At 51.3% G+C, this 11,840-nt stretch overlaps 1 protein-coding gene across 3 annotated transcripts in view; it reads left to right on the forward strand.

Moving 5' to 3' along the window:
* The window catches only part of HPN (hepsin), a 17,638-nt gene that overhangs the window by 4,094 nt on the left and 1,704 nt on the right, over positions 1-11,840 (forward strand). For 2 of the 3 annotated variants that reach the window (XM_006764967.1, XM_015564760.1), the window contains 7 exons: positions 2,441-2,542; positions 2,625-2,666; positions 8,508-8,637; positions 8,710-8,832; positions 8,973-9,013; positions 9,255-9,420; positions 9,528-9,718. In XM_006764967.1, coding sequence (XP_006765030.1) covers positions 2,441-2,542; positions 2,625-2,666; positions 8,508-8,637; positions 8,710-8,832; positions 8,973-9,013; positions 9,255-9,420; positions 9,528-9,718 — 795 coding nt within the window. The remainder of the gene's footprint in view (positions 1-2,440; positions 2,543-2,624; positions 2,667-8,507; positions 8,638-8,709; positions 8,833-8,972; positions 9,014-9,254; positions 9,421-9,527; positions 9,719-11,840) is intronic. The other variant, XM_006764968.2, reaches the window with a different exon arrangement.

An 11,840-nucleotide genomic window follows, 5' to 3' on the forward strand; every position in this document is an offset into this window, starting at 1 on the left:
GTCTCAAAGGCCTGTGGCTTCCATAGCATCACGACCAGGATGGCCCTCTCTCAGAGCGAGGGCGCTGCCTGTCCGCCAGAGGCACCTGTTTGGGGGTTGCTTGAGTCCCCTGAACCAGAGGGCATGGAAGGAGTCTCTTCCTCTCGCCCTCGGAGACATGGGTGGCAGCTTCCTGCCTTAGTAGGCACAGCAGAGCGCGGCTGAAAACTAAGGAACCAGGACCGCCCTCCAGAACCAGGACAATGCTTGGGTACAGAGTTGGGAGTGGGCCTGGGAGACCCTCCTGAGACATGGCGAGGTCTGCCAGCTGGGCCTCTTTGGAGGGAGGGAGTGTTCTCTCGTGCCTGACGAGAATGCTGGGCTCTCACATTCTTAAGACACCCAGACAGTGGCCCATCCCAGGAAGGTCCTGAAACACTCTCCGCTCTGTTCCGGGTGCTTGGCTGGCCCTGTGCCTATTGGCCAGACGACCATGCCACAGATGAGAGAACGGGGTCTCTTCTAGCCCTGGGAGTGCCTTGCAGATGCCAAGGGCAGTCAGGCACATGCCAGGCCCAGCTGAAGGCTTTCAGCAGCCTTTTCTCTTTGTTCCTTCTGAAATGCCTAGCAAAGGTGTTGGCTTTTAATCCCCAGGGGCCCTGCTGTACAAGGAATAAAATCCATCTTCTCCTCAGGTCCCAGGCCTCCCTGGCTGGCCCAGCTTTGGTTCCACTGTTTTCTCCAAGTACATGCCATTCCGGCCATATCAGTGGCCTCTCTTGCCTCTAACAGATCATGCTTATTCTTGCCTCAAGGCCTTTGACTATGCTGTTCCCTCTGCCCAGTGTTCTTCCTTAGGATCTTTGCATGGCTGGCCTCACCCTTCAGGTCTTAGCTCAAAAGTCACTTATTAGGGCCGGGCTTGTGTGGCTCAGTGGTTGAGCATCGACCCATGAACCAAGAGGTTACTGGTTTGATTCCTGGTCAGGGCACATGCCTGGGTTGCAGGCTCGATTCCCAGTATGGGGCGTGCATGAGGCAGCTGATCAAAGAGCTTTCTCTCATTGATGTTTCTATCTCTCTATCTCTCTATCCCTCTCTCTTCCTCTCTCTCTCTCTCTCTCTCAATCAATCAATCAATAAAAAACAAACAAAAACCCAACACAAACCCGTATTTTTAAAAAATCACTTATTAGGGAGGCTCTCCTTGAGCACCCTGCTGCCCCAACATGCATTATTTCTTTAGTCTTTGCCACAACTGGAACTTATCAAGTCCATTTATTGTCTACTTGTTTACTTCCCTCTCACCTTACACACATGAGAATGTGAGCCCCATGGCCAGCATCTCATCCGTCTTGATTTGAGATGTGTCCCTAGAGCCTAGAATGGCACCCAGGACACAGCAGTTGCTCAACGGGACAATGGAGGAATAAGGCTCCACTTTACCAATGAGAAGACTGAGGCCCACGGAGGTGAAGGGAGTTGCCAGGCCACACTGCTTTAATGATGGAAAGGCACTTTTTGAGAACTTGCTATATGCCAGGGACTATGTACAGGGAGAGGTCGCATGGCTTAGTGGTTATACATTTGAGCCCCAGCTCCAAATCTTCCCGCTTCCCAGGACCCAGCACTGACTCTGGCTAGCTGAGTCGCTTCAGGCATGTGATCCTTCTCTGGGCCTCAGTTTCCCCTATGTGAAAAATGGGACTCATACCTGAGATAAGGACTGAATAAATTAATGCATTTAGAGCAGTACTTGGAGCGTAATAAGCATCTGATAAAAAGTTTGGCTATTATTATTTAAAAGTATTATTTGTAGAGGTGAGTACTAGGTGGATGCCCATTAAACAGGTGAGGAAACTGAGGCTCAAAGAGGTGATGTCACCTGTCCAAGGTCTCAGCTAAGAGTGGGGAAGGTTAGTACTTATAAGTGAGGCTGGCAAGTTTTCAAACTTAAGTTCTTAACCTCCAGGGGCAAACTTGACCTTGGAGCTGGGTCCTGTGGGGAAAGTCTGGTACCCAGGGCCAGAGGGTCTGGAACATTGGAGAGAAATGAGGCAGTGAGGGAATGCCAAGCAGCAGGGAAGAAAGCTGCCAAGGGAGCAAAGGTCAGGAGTCACAGCCCCCAAGAGGCTCCAAGAACGTCTGGGAAAGTTAGCAGAAGTGAGAGGTCCAGGAAGAGATGTCCCAATGTGATGACGGAGCTAAAAGCAGCGTCACTGGGGGAGGAGAAATGCCAGGAGTGCCGGCAGTGAGGCTGGCAGCTGTCCCAGCCACTCCCCTTCCCAGCTGCAATCCTTGAGGAACTGGACACCTGGCCGTCCTCGCTGCAGGGCAGAGGCAGCCCTGCCAACTGGGCCTGGTAGGCTCAGACATGTGGGGGAGACCGAGCTGGCCCTACGCCCAGACCCACCCTGATGAGGATGGCCTGGCAGTGGCCCCAGCATGGTCTCTGTTGCAGGTGGCCGGACTGTGCCATGCTGTTCTGGATCCAAGGTAGCAGCTCTCACTGCAGGGACCCTGCTGCTCCTGACAGGCATCGGGGCAGCGTCCTGGGCCATTGGTGAGAGCAGCCCCCTGCACCTCTACCCTCCCCTGCCCCTGCGGCCCCAGCCTACCTGCCCTCACCTCTGCCTTCTCTGCAGTGACCGTTCTACTCAGGAGTGATCAGAAGCCACTGTATCCGGGTGAGTAACGCAGGGCCCTCTGGGGCGCCTGGAAGGAACCTGTGCTGGGGGAGCTTCATGCAGGGGGTTGGGATGAATGCAGTCGTGCCGAGTGCTTGTCTGGACCAGGTGCTGCTGAAAGCAATTCACTGGTCTAACCCAGTGTTTTCCAGACTCTAAATGTGTTACCCATTAATGTATCATAAAATTAAATCAGTGAGTGGAAAATCGGATTTTAAAACGTATGAAGTAGATGAGACTAGAAAATATTTGAATGAGTCTTTCTCAGTAAGAAAACTCTTGCTAATCTTTTATTTTGGTTTTATGAGGGTGGGACTGTTATTCCTGTGGGAGTGTTATTCCCCCACTCTCATATTTTAAAGATGGGGAAACTGAGGCTCAAAGCCATGGCATGGTTTGCTTCAGAAAACATAAGTTCAAGGCCACATCACGATGGAAAGCTGGGTTTTTTTGTTTTGTTTTGTTTTTAACTGCAGAGCGTAGACAAAACATGTCTGAGAGGCACGGTATGAAACCAGTGAGCTCTTCTAGCTCTCCTAGAAGGTAGCTTCTGTTATCCCCATTCACAGATGTGGAAAGTGAGGACCAGAGAGGACACACAGCTGGTCAGTGATGGGACCAGGAGTAGCTCTTAGACTTGCCTGATAGCGAAGTGTCTGCAGCAGGCAGGAGAGAATGACCACACTGATAACAGGCACAGAAGATCACTGTGGAATGAATGAATGAACTGCCCCAAATGCCAACTCCAAGCTGCCTTTTCGTGGTCCAGGACAGCAGGAAGGAAGGGGAAGTTGTGTGATGGGATATCTTTTTCAGTTCCATGCGCCTCATCTACTTCCATAAAGGACTCAGCTCACATTAAGAGAAGAAATGAAAATCCAGACAAGGGAAGCCAACATCAGTGCTAGTCGTCATAGCAGCACTTACATGTGCCCGGCACAGGCCTGGGCTCTACAGGTGTCCACTCATTAAATCCTCACAAACACCCATTTTAATATGGGGAAACGGAGGCACACAAAGGCCAGGCGATATGCTGCAGGTCACAGAGCTAGTAAGCTCTGGGGTCTGGAACCCGGCCGCTGGATTCAGCTCTTATGCAGGACCTCTATGTGCTATGGCTCCTCAAGAAACGGGAGCTGCCAGAGTGAGGGCTCACATATGCTCACACAGGCCCTGGCTGTGGCCCTTGCACAATAGCCTGGTGAAGCTGGAGCTATTTTCATCACCCCAGGTGGGGAAACTGAGGCCATTGAAGTGCACTGACTTGCCCAAGACCACATGTCACATCAGGGGCAGGGCAGAGGGATCATGCCCCTGCCAAGTCCCTCCATGGCTCCCCACCACCATTGGGTTCCCAGCGAGGACTCTTCTACGCCCTCACTTCACACTTGCCCCTGGCACTCTCGCACCCTTGAAGGACCCTCCTGGCACTATAGCCTTTGTTCACCCACCTCTTTCCAGCTCATACCTAGAGGCAGGTTTCAGAGTTCTGCAGTGTCACTGCCAAGTGGGGGCCCTGGCAGAGTCTCCATGTTCTCCTCTGTAAGCTCGGGGTGAGAATTAGAGGACATAATGATCCAGGCAGGGTTGGCTCTCAGCCAACTAGGTAAACACTGGCTTTAACTTCCCTGAGCAAGGCCTTCCGGCACTCCCAGGCCGCATTTCCCCAAGCCCATGGCCATCCTGCTGCCCGGGTAAAACTCTCCTCACACTCACAGTGGATTATTTACTCCTGGAGAATTTTAGGAGGGAAGGGCATTTTTTTTTACTGCCCCAGACAGTGTCCTGAACATGGTGGGTGCTCAGGAATTTATTTATTTTTAATCTTTACTTGAGGATATTTTTCCACTGATTTTTTAGAGAGAGTAGAAGAGAGAGGGAGAGTTTGCCTCCTGCATGTGCCCTGACCAGGTCCAGGCCCTGGGAGAAGCCTGCAACCTAGGGAGAAACCTGCAACCTAGATACGTGCCCTTGACCAGACTCGAACCCAGGACCCTTTGGTCTGCAGTCCGATGCTCTATCCAAGGAGCCAAACTGGCTAGGGCAGGACATCTTTGCTTAATGAATGAGCACAAATACAAACCGCTAAGATGAACTGACTTGTCCTGGGCTTCACTGAACGGAAGGTAACAGGCCACAGTTCTGACCAGCTCAGGCCAGTGCCAGCACCCTTGCCCTTCAGCTATACTTGGGGTTTTCAAAAAGTGTTGGGAAATTACAAAACAAAAAACAAACAAAACATCCCCACAAAAAAATAAAACTATGCCCTTGCCTCATTTTTCTGGGGTTGTCACACTTGTAAATATATCAGACAATTTGGTAAGCAAACAAGGTGACCCAGAACACACTTTGCATTGACTAAAATAATACAAATGAGAATAAGAATTTAAAAGTGAGAGAAAGAGTGGCACAAAATAAGGCCACTGAACTCTTCTAAATTATAAGGCATTTTATATTTCTTCCCCCTCCACCTTCCCTAAAACACAATCATAAAGTGATGTTTTCCTATAACCTCATGCTTTTTGGAAATCACATTTCTGGAGCACTTATTTCAAAATAAGAATTTACTCCACCCCACTTGGTATTTCAAATCCAAGTCTTGGTCTTAGAACTCAGGGGGCGGTGGGTACCACCCAACAGAGGTGCCAGGAACCCCCTGCTCAACCCCAGAGCAAGGGGCCATGATTAAAGCAAGCAGGCAAGCCAGGAAATGCCTTTACAATTTTTTTTTAAAATTAAATATATCGGGATGACATTGGTTACAGACTTCAAGTGTGCATTTCTATGAAAAATGGTCTGTATATCGCATCATGTGTTCATCACCCAAAGTCAGATCTTCCTCCGTCACCATATATTTGACCCCTTTGCCCTTTACTTAACCCCCAAGCCCCTTCCTCTGGTAACTACCATAGTGTCTGTGTCTGTGAGTTTTTGTTTGTTTATCTTGTCTGTTCATTTGTTGCTTTTAGTTTTATATCCCACGTATGAGTGAAATCATATGGTTCTTGACTCTGACTTATTTCAGTCAGCATGACATTCTCAGGATCCATTCATGTTGTTGCAAATGGCAGCATTTCATCTTCTCTTATTAGCCAGGAAGCTCTTAGTCTGGGCTGTGGGTGAGTGTATTTGGGGTGGGGACAAGTAAGGGTCTCTGTTAGAGCCACAGAAGGAGCAGGGGGTATGCAGGTCAGCAGGCCTGGTTTGAAATCCTGGCTCTGCCAGTTTTTAGGCCCCTGGAAAAATACATTCTTTCTGAGGCTGCTTCTTTTCCTTTTAAAAATTATTTATTTTTATTTTAAAATCTTATTTGTTGAAAGTATTACATATGTCCCCTTTTCCCCCCATTAACCACCTCCAGACCTCCCTTCCCCCCGCCCTCACCCAGGCTTTCAGAGGCTGTTTCTTCCTCTGTAAGATGGGCATAGAAATGGTCTCTACCTCCCGGGATGGTATGGGAGAGAATATGACACATAGCATGGGGCCAGCCCATGGGCAACCCCAGGAAACGTACTATGATTATTTCTGTGCTATTATTGTTTCACCCTTACGAGGGGAAGTTGCCTAAGAGGCTGTGTAGGGCAACGTTAAAAGCTTGGGGTTTGGAGTCACTGGGGCCTGAGTACATATCCTCTCTGCCTCATTTGGCGATGCGGGGCAAGTCACCCCGCCTCCCCAAGCTTCCCCTCACCCATCTGGAAAATGGAGATGACCTTTGTGGCCTCGGGCACAGTGCCGGAGAGCATGTAGCACAGCGCTGGTGCACAGTAGGTCCTCAGCAGGACCGGGTTCTCCCTGGAAGTCCTTGCTCAGATCTGTGGGGCTTGGGGAAGACTGCTCAGCTTGGTGTGGTCTCACTGGGTTTTCCCTGACAGGTTGTGAAAGTGACTTTCACCAGAATCGGGGTCCCAGAATGTGCTCTCAGAACAGCAGTCATGTGGAGGCGGGAGAAAAGGAGAGGCCCACAGCCGATCTTCCCCCAAACCTACCTCCCGCTTTCCCCATCCCTGTCAGTGGCAGCTTAGTCCTTCAAGTGGCTCAGGCCAAACACCTTGGAATTGCCCTTGACCCCTCTCTTTCCTTAATCCAATTGTCCCCAAAATCCTGCGGGCTCCACCTGTAAAATCTGTCCAAAATCGAAACTCTTCTCCCCCTCCAGTGCTCCACCCTGGCCCAGCCTCCATCCTCTCCCTCCTGGACATCACAGCCACCTCTGTCTCCTGCTCCTCCCCACGCCCCCACCCTGTTCTCCACACACAGCCAGAGGGAGCCTGTGAACCCTCGGCAGTCAGAGCCCTCCTGGCTCAGATCCTCTCCAGGAGCACCTCACTCCTGGTAAAAGCAAAGTCCCTGGCATTGATCCAGTCTGTCTCCTGCCTCATCTTCCCCTCGCTCACTTTGCTCCAGCCTCCTTGCTATTCCTCAGCCCCCACCCCCAGCCTGAGAATCTTTGCACTTGCATTCCCTTCCCTTGGCCTAGTTTTCTGTCCCCTCCCTTTTCTTCACAACTCTCTCACTTCCTTCAGGTCTTCGTTCCCTTACCACTTCTCGGGAAGCTTTCCTTCCCAGCTATTGAAAATCGCAGCCTCACCCCAACCTCACTGCTCATACCAGCACCCTGACTCTGTCAAAGCTTGATCTGTCTCCCTGGCCCCTTCTTTGGTGACACATGATCTATTTTCCTTATCTGTGCCTTTCCTTATCCATCTCACCTATTGGCCTTTGAATGCCACAGAGCAGGGGTTTTGTCTGATTTGTTCACTGCCTAAACTAGAGCCGGCATGTACTGAGTGGGGAACGTAAATAAATATGACTAAGGGCTGTGGCCTGGCTTAGGGATGAACAAGAGTCCTCTGGCCATGTGTGGGGAGCCACCTGTGAGAAGCTGAGAGGACAACAGCTTTCAATACCACCAGCACCAGGCAGGAGGAATCCGCCCAGGCGCTGTTCAGCCCTCCTGTGTGTCCCTGCCCTGCCTCGTCTCCGTGTGAGGATGTGCCTGGTTGGGTGGTATTTATTGTTATTTCCCTCACCCCAGACTTTGGCTTGGTGAGGGCTGTCTTAGTCATCTTTGTGTGCCTAGCATCGCCCCTCCTAGGACTAAGCATGAAGTATGAGTCTAGTTAAAGCTTAGTTTGGTGAATGAATGAGTGAATGAATGAATACTACATCCTCTGCTTGGAGAATTATGCACTTTAATATACTCAAGGCTCTGACAAGTCCTACAGGAAAGATAGCTATCCTTTCTTCTTTTTTTAAATTTAAGACTATAGGATGTCTTTAAATATTTTGGCAATCTGATGTATTAGTCAAGGGTCTTCAGATGGCAAAAGACAGAAGAAAAAAAATAAACTGGCTAAATGAAAAAAGGGAATGATCAACTCAACCACTCCTGGGGGTTCTTCAAGCTTGGCTCCATCAGGAGCTTAAAACTATTAGCAGAAATCTCTTGGCTTTCCTCTATGTTGTCTTATTTGTCCCTTCACGTGGGCAAAGATGGCCTCAGCACGTGCGGCCTCACACACCATTCCTTTGGGGGACTGGTTGAAACAGTTTCCCTTTTTCCAAATGTCCCAGCAAAGTCCCAGACTTACAGCATGTGAGCAGCCAGCTCAGGAAGTCCTGTGGAAAGAGGCACTGCCCTGCTCCCAGCAGGCCAGCCGAAGTCCCAGGGCGGCTGTTCCTGGGTCTAATTTGTCACGTGCTCTTCTGGACACAGGAGTGTGGGGGGCATGAGGTGCTCTGATCAGCCCTGCTGGGACTCGGACTAGAACACATGGCGGAGCACAGCCAGGAAGGCTGGGCAGGAGGCGAGCGTGTGGCCGTCCTGTCTCCCTGCAGTGCAGGTCAGCCCAGCAGACACTCGGCTCACAGTCTTTGACGAAACGGAGGGGACGTGGCGGCTGCTGTGCTCTTCGCGCTCCAATGCCAGGGTGGCAGGACTCAGCTGTGAGGAGATGGGCTTCCTCAGGTACTGGGGTGCCCCTTGGAGGGGTGGCAGTGGGAGGGTGGGAGGAGCAGGCCTGACCCCTGCCCTGCCCAGGGCACTGGCCCACTCGGAGCTGGATGTGCGGACAGCGGGTGCCAACGGCACGTCAGGCTTCTTCTGTGTGGACGAGGGAAGGCTGCCCTACGCCCGGAGGCTGCTTGAGGTCATCTCCGTGTGGTGAGGAGGGCAGTGGGCAGATGGGGGCACACACCCTGGCCCCGCAGCTCCCAGGCGCTCCTACCTGCTCTTCCTCACTTTCCTTCTCTGTCTGAACTGGCCTCTTTCTGTTTTTCTCTGTCCCCATCCCTTTCTTACAGTGACTGTCCCAGGGGCCGCTTCCTGGCTACCATCTGTCAAGGTGAGACCCTGACACTCAGAACCCTCTTCCTGAGACCAGGGTAGGACCATGTCCCCCAAGGATGGGTCCATGTCCCCTTCAGGTCTCCCAGGGCAGAGCCTTGTCCCATCGGACAACCCCAAGCAGGCCATATCCTCTTAGGTCCTCCAAGGACCAGGTCGTGTCTTCTCAGACCTCCTGAGGCAGGGCTGGCCCTGAGGGCTTCCAGGCCCCCACTCCCCCTGACTCCCCTCTCTCACAGACTGTGGCCGTAGGAAGCTGCCCGTAGACCGCATTGTGGGAGGCCAGGACACCAGCCTGGGCAAGTGGCCATGGCAAGTCAGTCTTCGCTATGATGGAGCGCACCTCTGTGGCGGGTCCCTGCTCTCCGGAGACTGGGTGCTCACAGCCGCCCACTGCTTCCCTGAGTAAGTGACCCCCATGGCACTGAGGAGGGTAGCGGGGGCAGCGAGGTGTGTGTGTGGGGGGGTTGTTCCTGGGCAGGCTGCCACTTACCCCTCCTGTTCCCTGGTAGGCGGAACCGGGTCCTGTCACGATGGCGTGTGTTTGCCGGCGCTGTTGCCCAGGCCTCACCCCACGGCCTGCAGATGGGGGTTCAGGCAGTAATCTACCACGGGGGCTATCTCCCCTTTCGGGATCCCAACAGTGAGGAGAACAGTAATGATATTGCTCTGGTCCACCTCTCCAGCCCCCTGCCCCTTACAGGTAAGCCTGAGCCCTGGCCTGGGGACTCCTGAGGCCGTGAGGTGAGAGGAGGGACCAGGGGCCTAGTAGTCCATGGTGATAAGGAGAATGCTCTTGGGGGACACAGGTGGGTGCCCACAGAGTAGGAATGGCTAGTGCAGCCGCTTTGTAAAATCTGGCAGCTCCTCAGAAAGTGAAACACGGAGTTGCCACGCGACCCAGCGATTCCACTCCTGGAGGACGCCCCAAAGAAATGAAAACGCATGTCCACACAGGAGCTTGTGCACATGCATTCACAGCAGCACTGCTCACAGTGGTCAACAGGTGGAAACAACCATGTCTGTCCTCTGACAAATGGATGAAAACGTGGCCAATCCATACAATAGAATACTATTTGGTCATAGAAAGGAACAAATATTTCTGTGATATGCAATGGCCGACCCTTGAAAACATTCTGCTAAGAAAGAAGTCGGACCAAAAGGTCACTGTGTGATTCCGTTTATGTTTCTGTCCAGAATAGGTACCTCTATAGCGAAAGAAAGCAGATTTGTGGTGGCAGGGATGGGGATGGGGAGGGTAGGGGTGACAGCTAAGGACACAGGGTTTCTTTTGGGGTGATGAAAATGTCCTAAAACTGATTGTGGTACTGGATGTACCTTCATAGTGCCCTGCATGCTACTCAACATCTGTGAACCCACTAAAAACCATTGATTTGTGCATCCTAAGTGGGTGAATTGTGTGGTATATGAATTATATATCAAAAACATTTTTTACCAAAAATCCCTCAATCAAATGAAATGAAGATAATGTTTTAAATATATGGATGAATCAGGCTGTTAAGAGACATTCCCCCTGCAGCTCTCCAGGGCATTCCCTTGCTCCCAATGAGGAAGACTCAGGTGGGGTCAGGGTGTCTCTGACACTTCTCCAGGCTGCCTGGTGGGCTGAGGGCAGGCCTTGGGCTTCAGCTTTCAGCAGGCCATCGTGTATAATAATAATAAAAACCATGGTGGTGGTGATGGGCCTCCAACAGGCACCAGTTGGACAGTAATAGTGAAATAGTACAATAAAGTGACGTAGTGATGAGAGGAATGAACACAAACACTTGCACGGCGCCTTCTCTGTGTCAGGCCCTGTTCTCAGGGTCCTGTGCACAAGCTCATTTAGTTCTCACCGCAGCCTGGGAGGGTGGGTCCTTTTTTAAAAAAAATTATCTTTTTTTTAATAAATGTCCCACCATTTTTAAAAATATATTTTATTGATTTTTTTACAGAGAGGAAGGGTGAGGGATAGTTAGAAACATCGATCAGCTGCCTCCTGCACACCCCCTACTGGGGATGTGCCCACAACCAAGGTACATGCCCTTGATTGGAATTGAACCTGGGATCCTTCAGTCCGCAGGCCGAGGCTCTAGCCACAGAGCCAAACTAGTTAGGGTGGTGGGTCCTTTTATCATCCTGTTTTCCACCTGGGGAGAGGTCCCAGCAGAGAGAAGGTAAATAATGTCTCAGGTTCCCACAGCTGGCAAATGGCAGAGATTTGAGCCCAGGCCTCCTGGCACTGGAATCAGCCTGCAACCCCCAGGCTGTGTGCCAGGGAAGCCAGGGCCATTTTGTGGTTTGCATTATACTTATTTTTATGGTTATTTTCTTTTTAATGATTCATGATACTGGTTTTCCATTTAAGGGAGTGATACGTGTTCTTTTTCCCCTTAGAACAAAATAAAGTCTCCTCTGTAGTGAAAAGAGTGAGGGGTTGACAGCACGGAAGTAAGGAAGTGTCCATGAGGCTCAGGGGATGGGGTGCGAGTGGCTTGGGTTTAAAAAACATGGCTGAGGGGTCACAGCTGCAACGTCAGACGCAGGTCCTTGCCAGCTGTGTGATCTGGGGCCTGCGGCTTTCCCTTTCTGTGCTTCCGTTTCCCTCACCCGTAAAAAGGGCTTCCTAGCATTACTGACATGATTAAAAGGTGACTATGAGTCCTGGCCAGCGTAGCTCAGTTGGTTGAGCGTCCCATGCACCAAAGTTCGCAGGTTTGATTCCCAGTCAGGGCACATGCCTGGGTTGCGGGCTCAATCCACAGTAGGGGGTGTGTAGGAGGCAGCCGATCAATGTTTCGCTATCGTCATTGACGTTTTTTCTC

The sequence above is a fragment of the Myotis davidii genome, unplaced genomic scaffold, assembly GCF_000327345.1.
Source record: "Myotis davidii unplaced genomic scaffold, ASM32734v1 scaffold681, whole genome shotgun sequence".
NCBI classification, from domain to species: Eukaryota; Metazoa; Chordata; class Mammalia; order Chiroptera; family Vespertilionidae; genus Myotis; species Myotis davidii.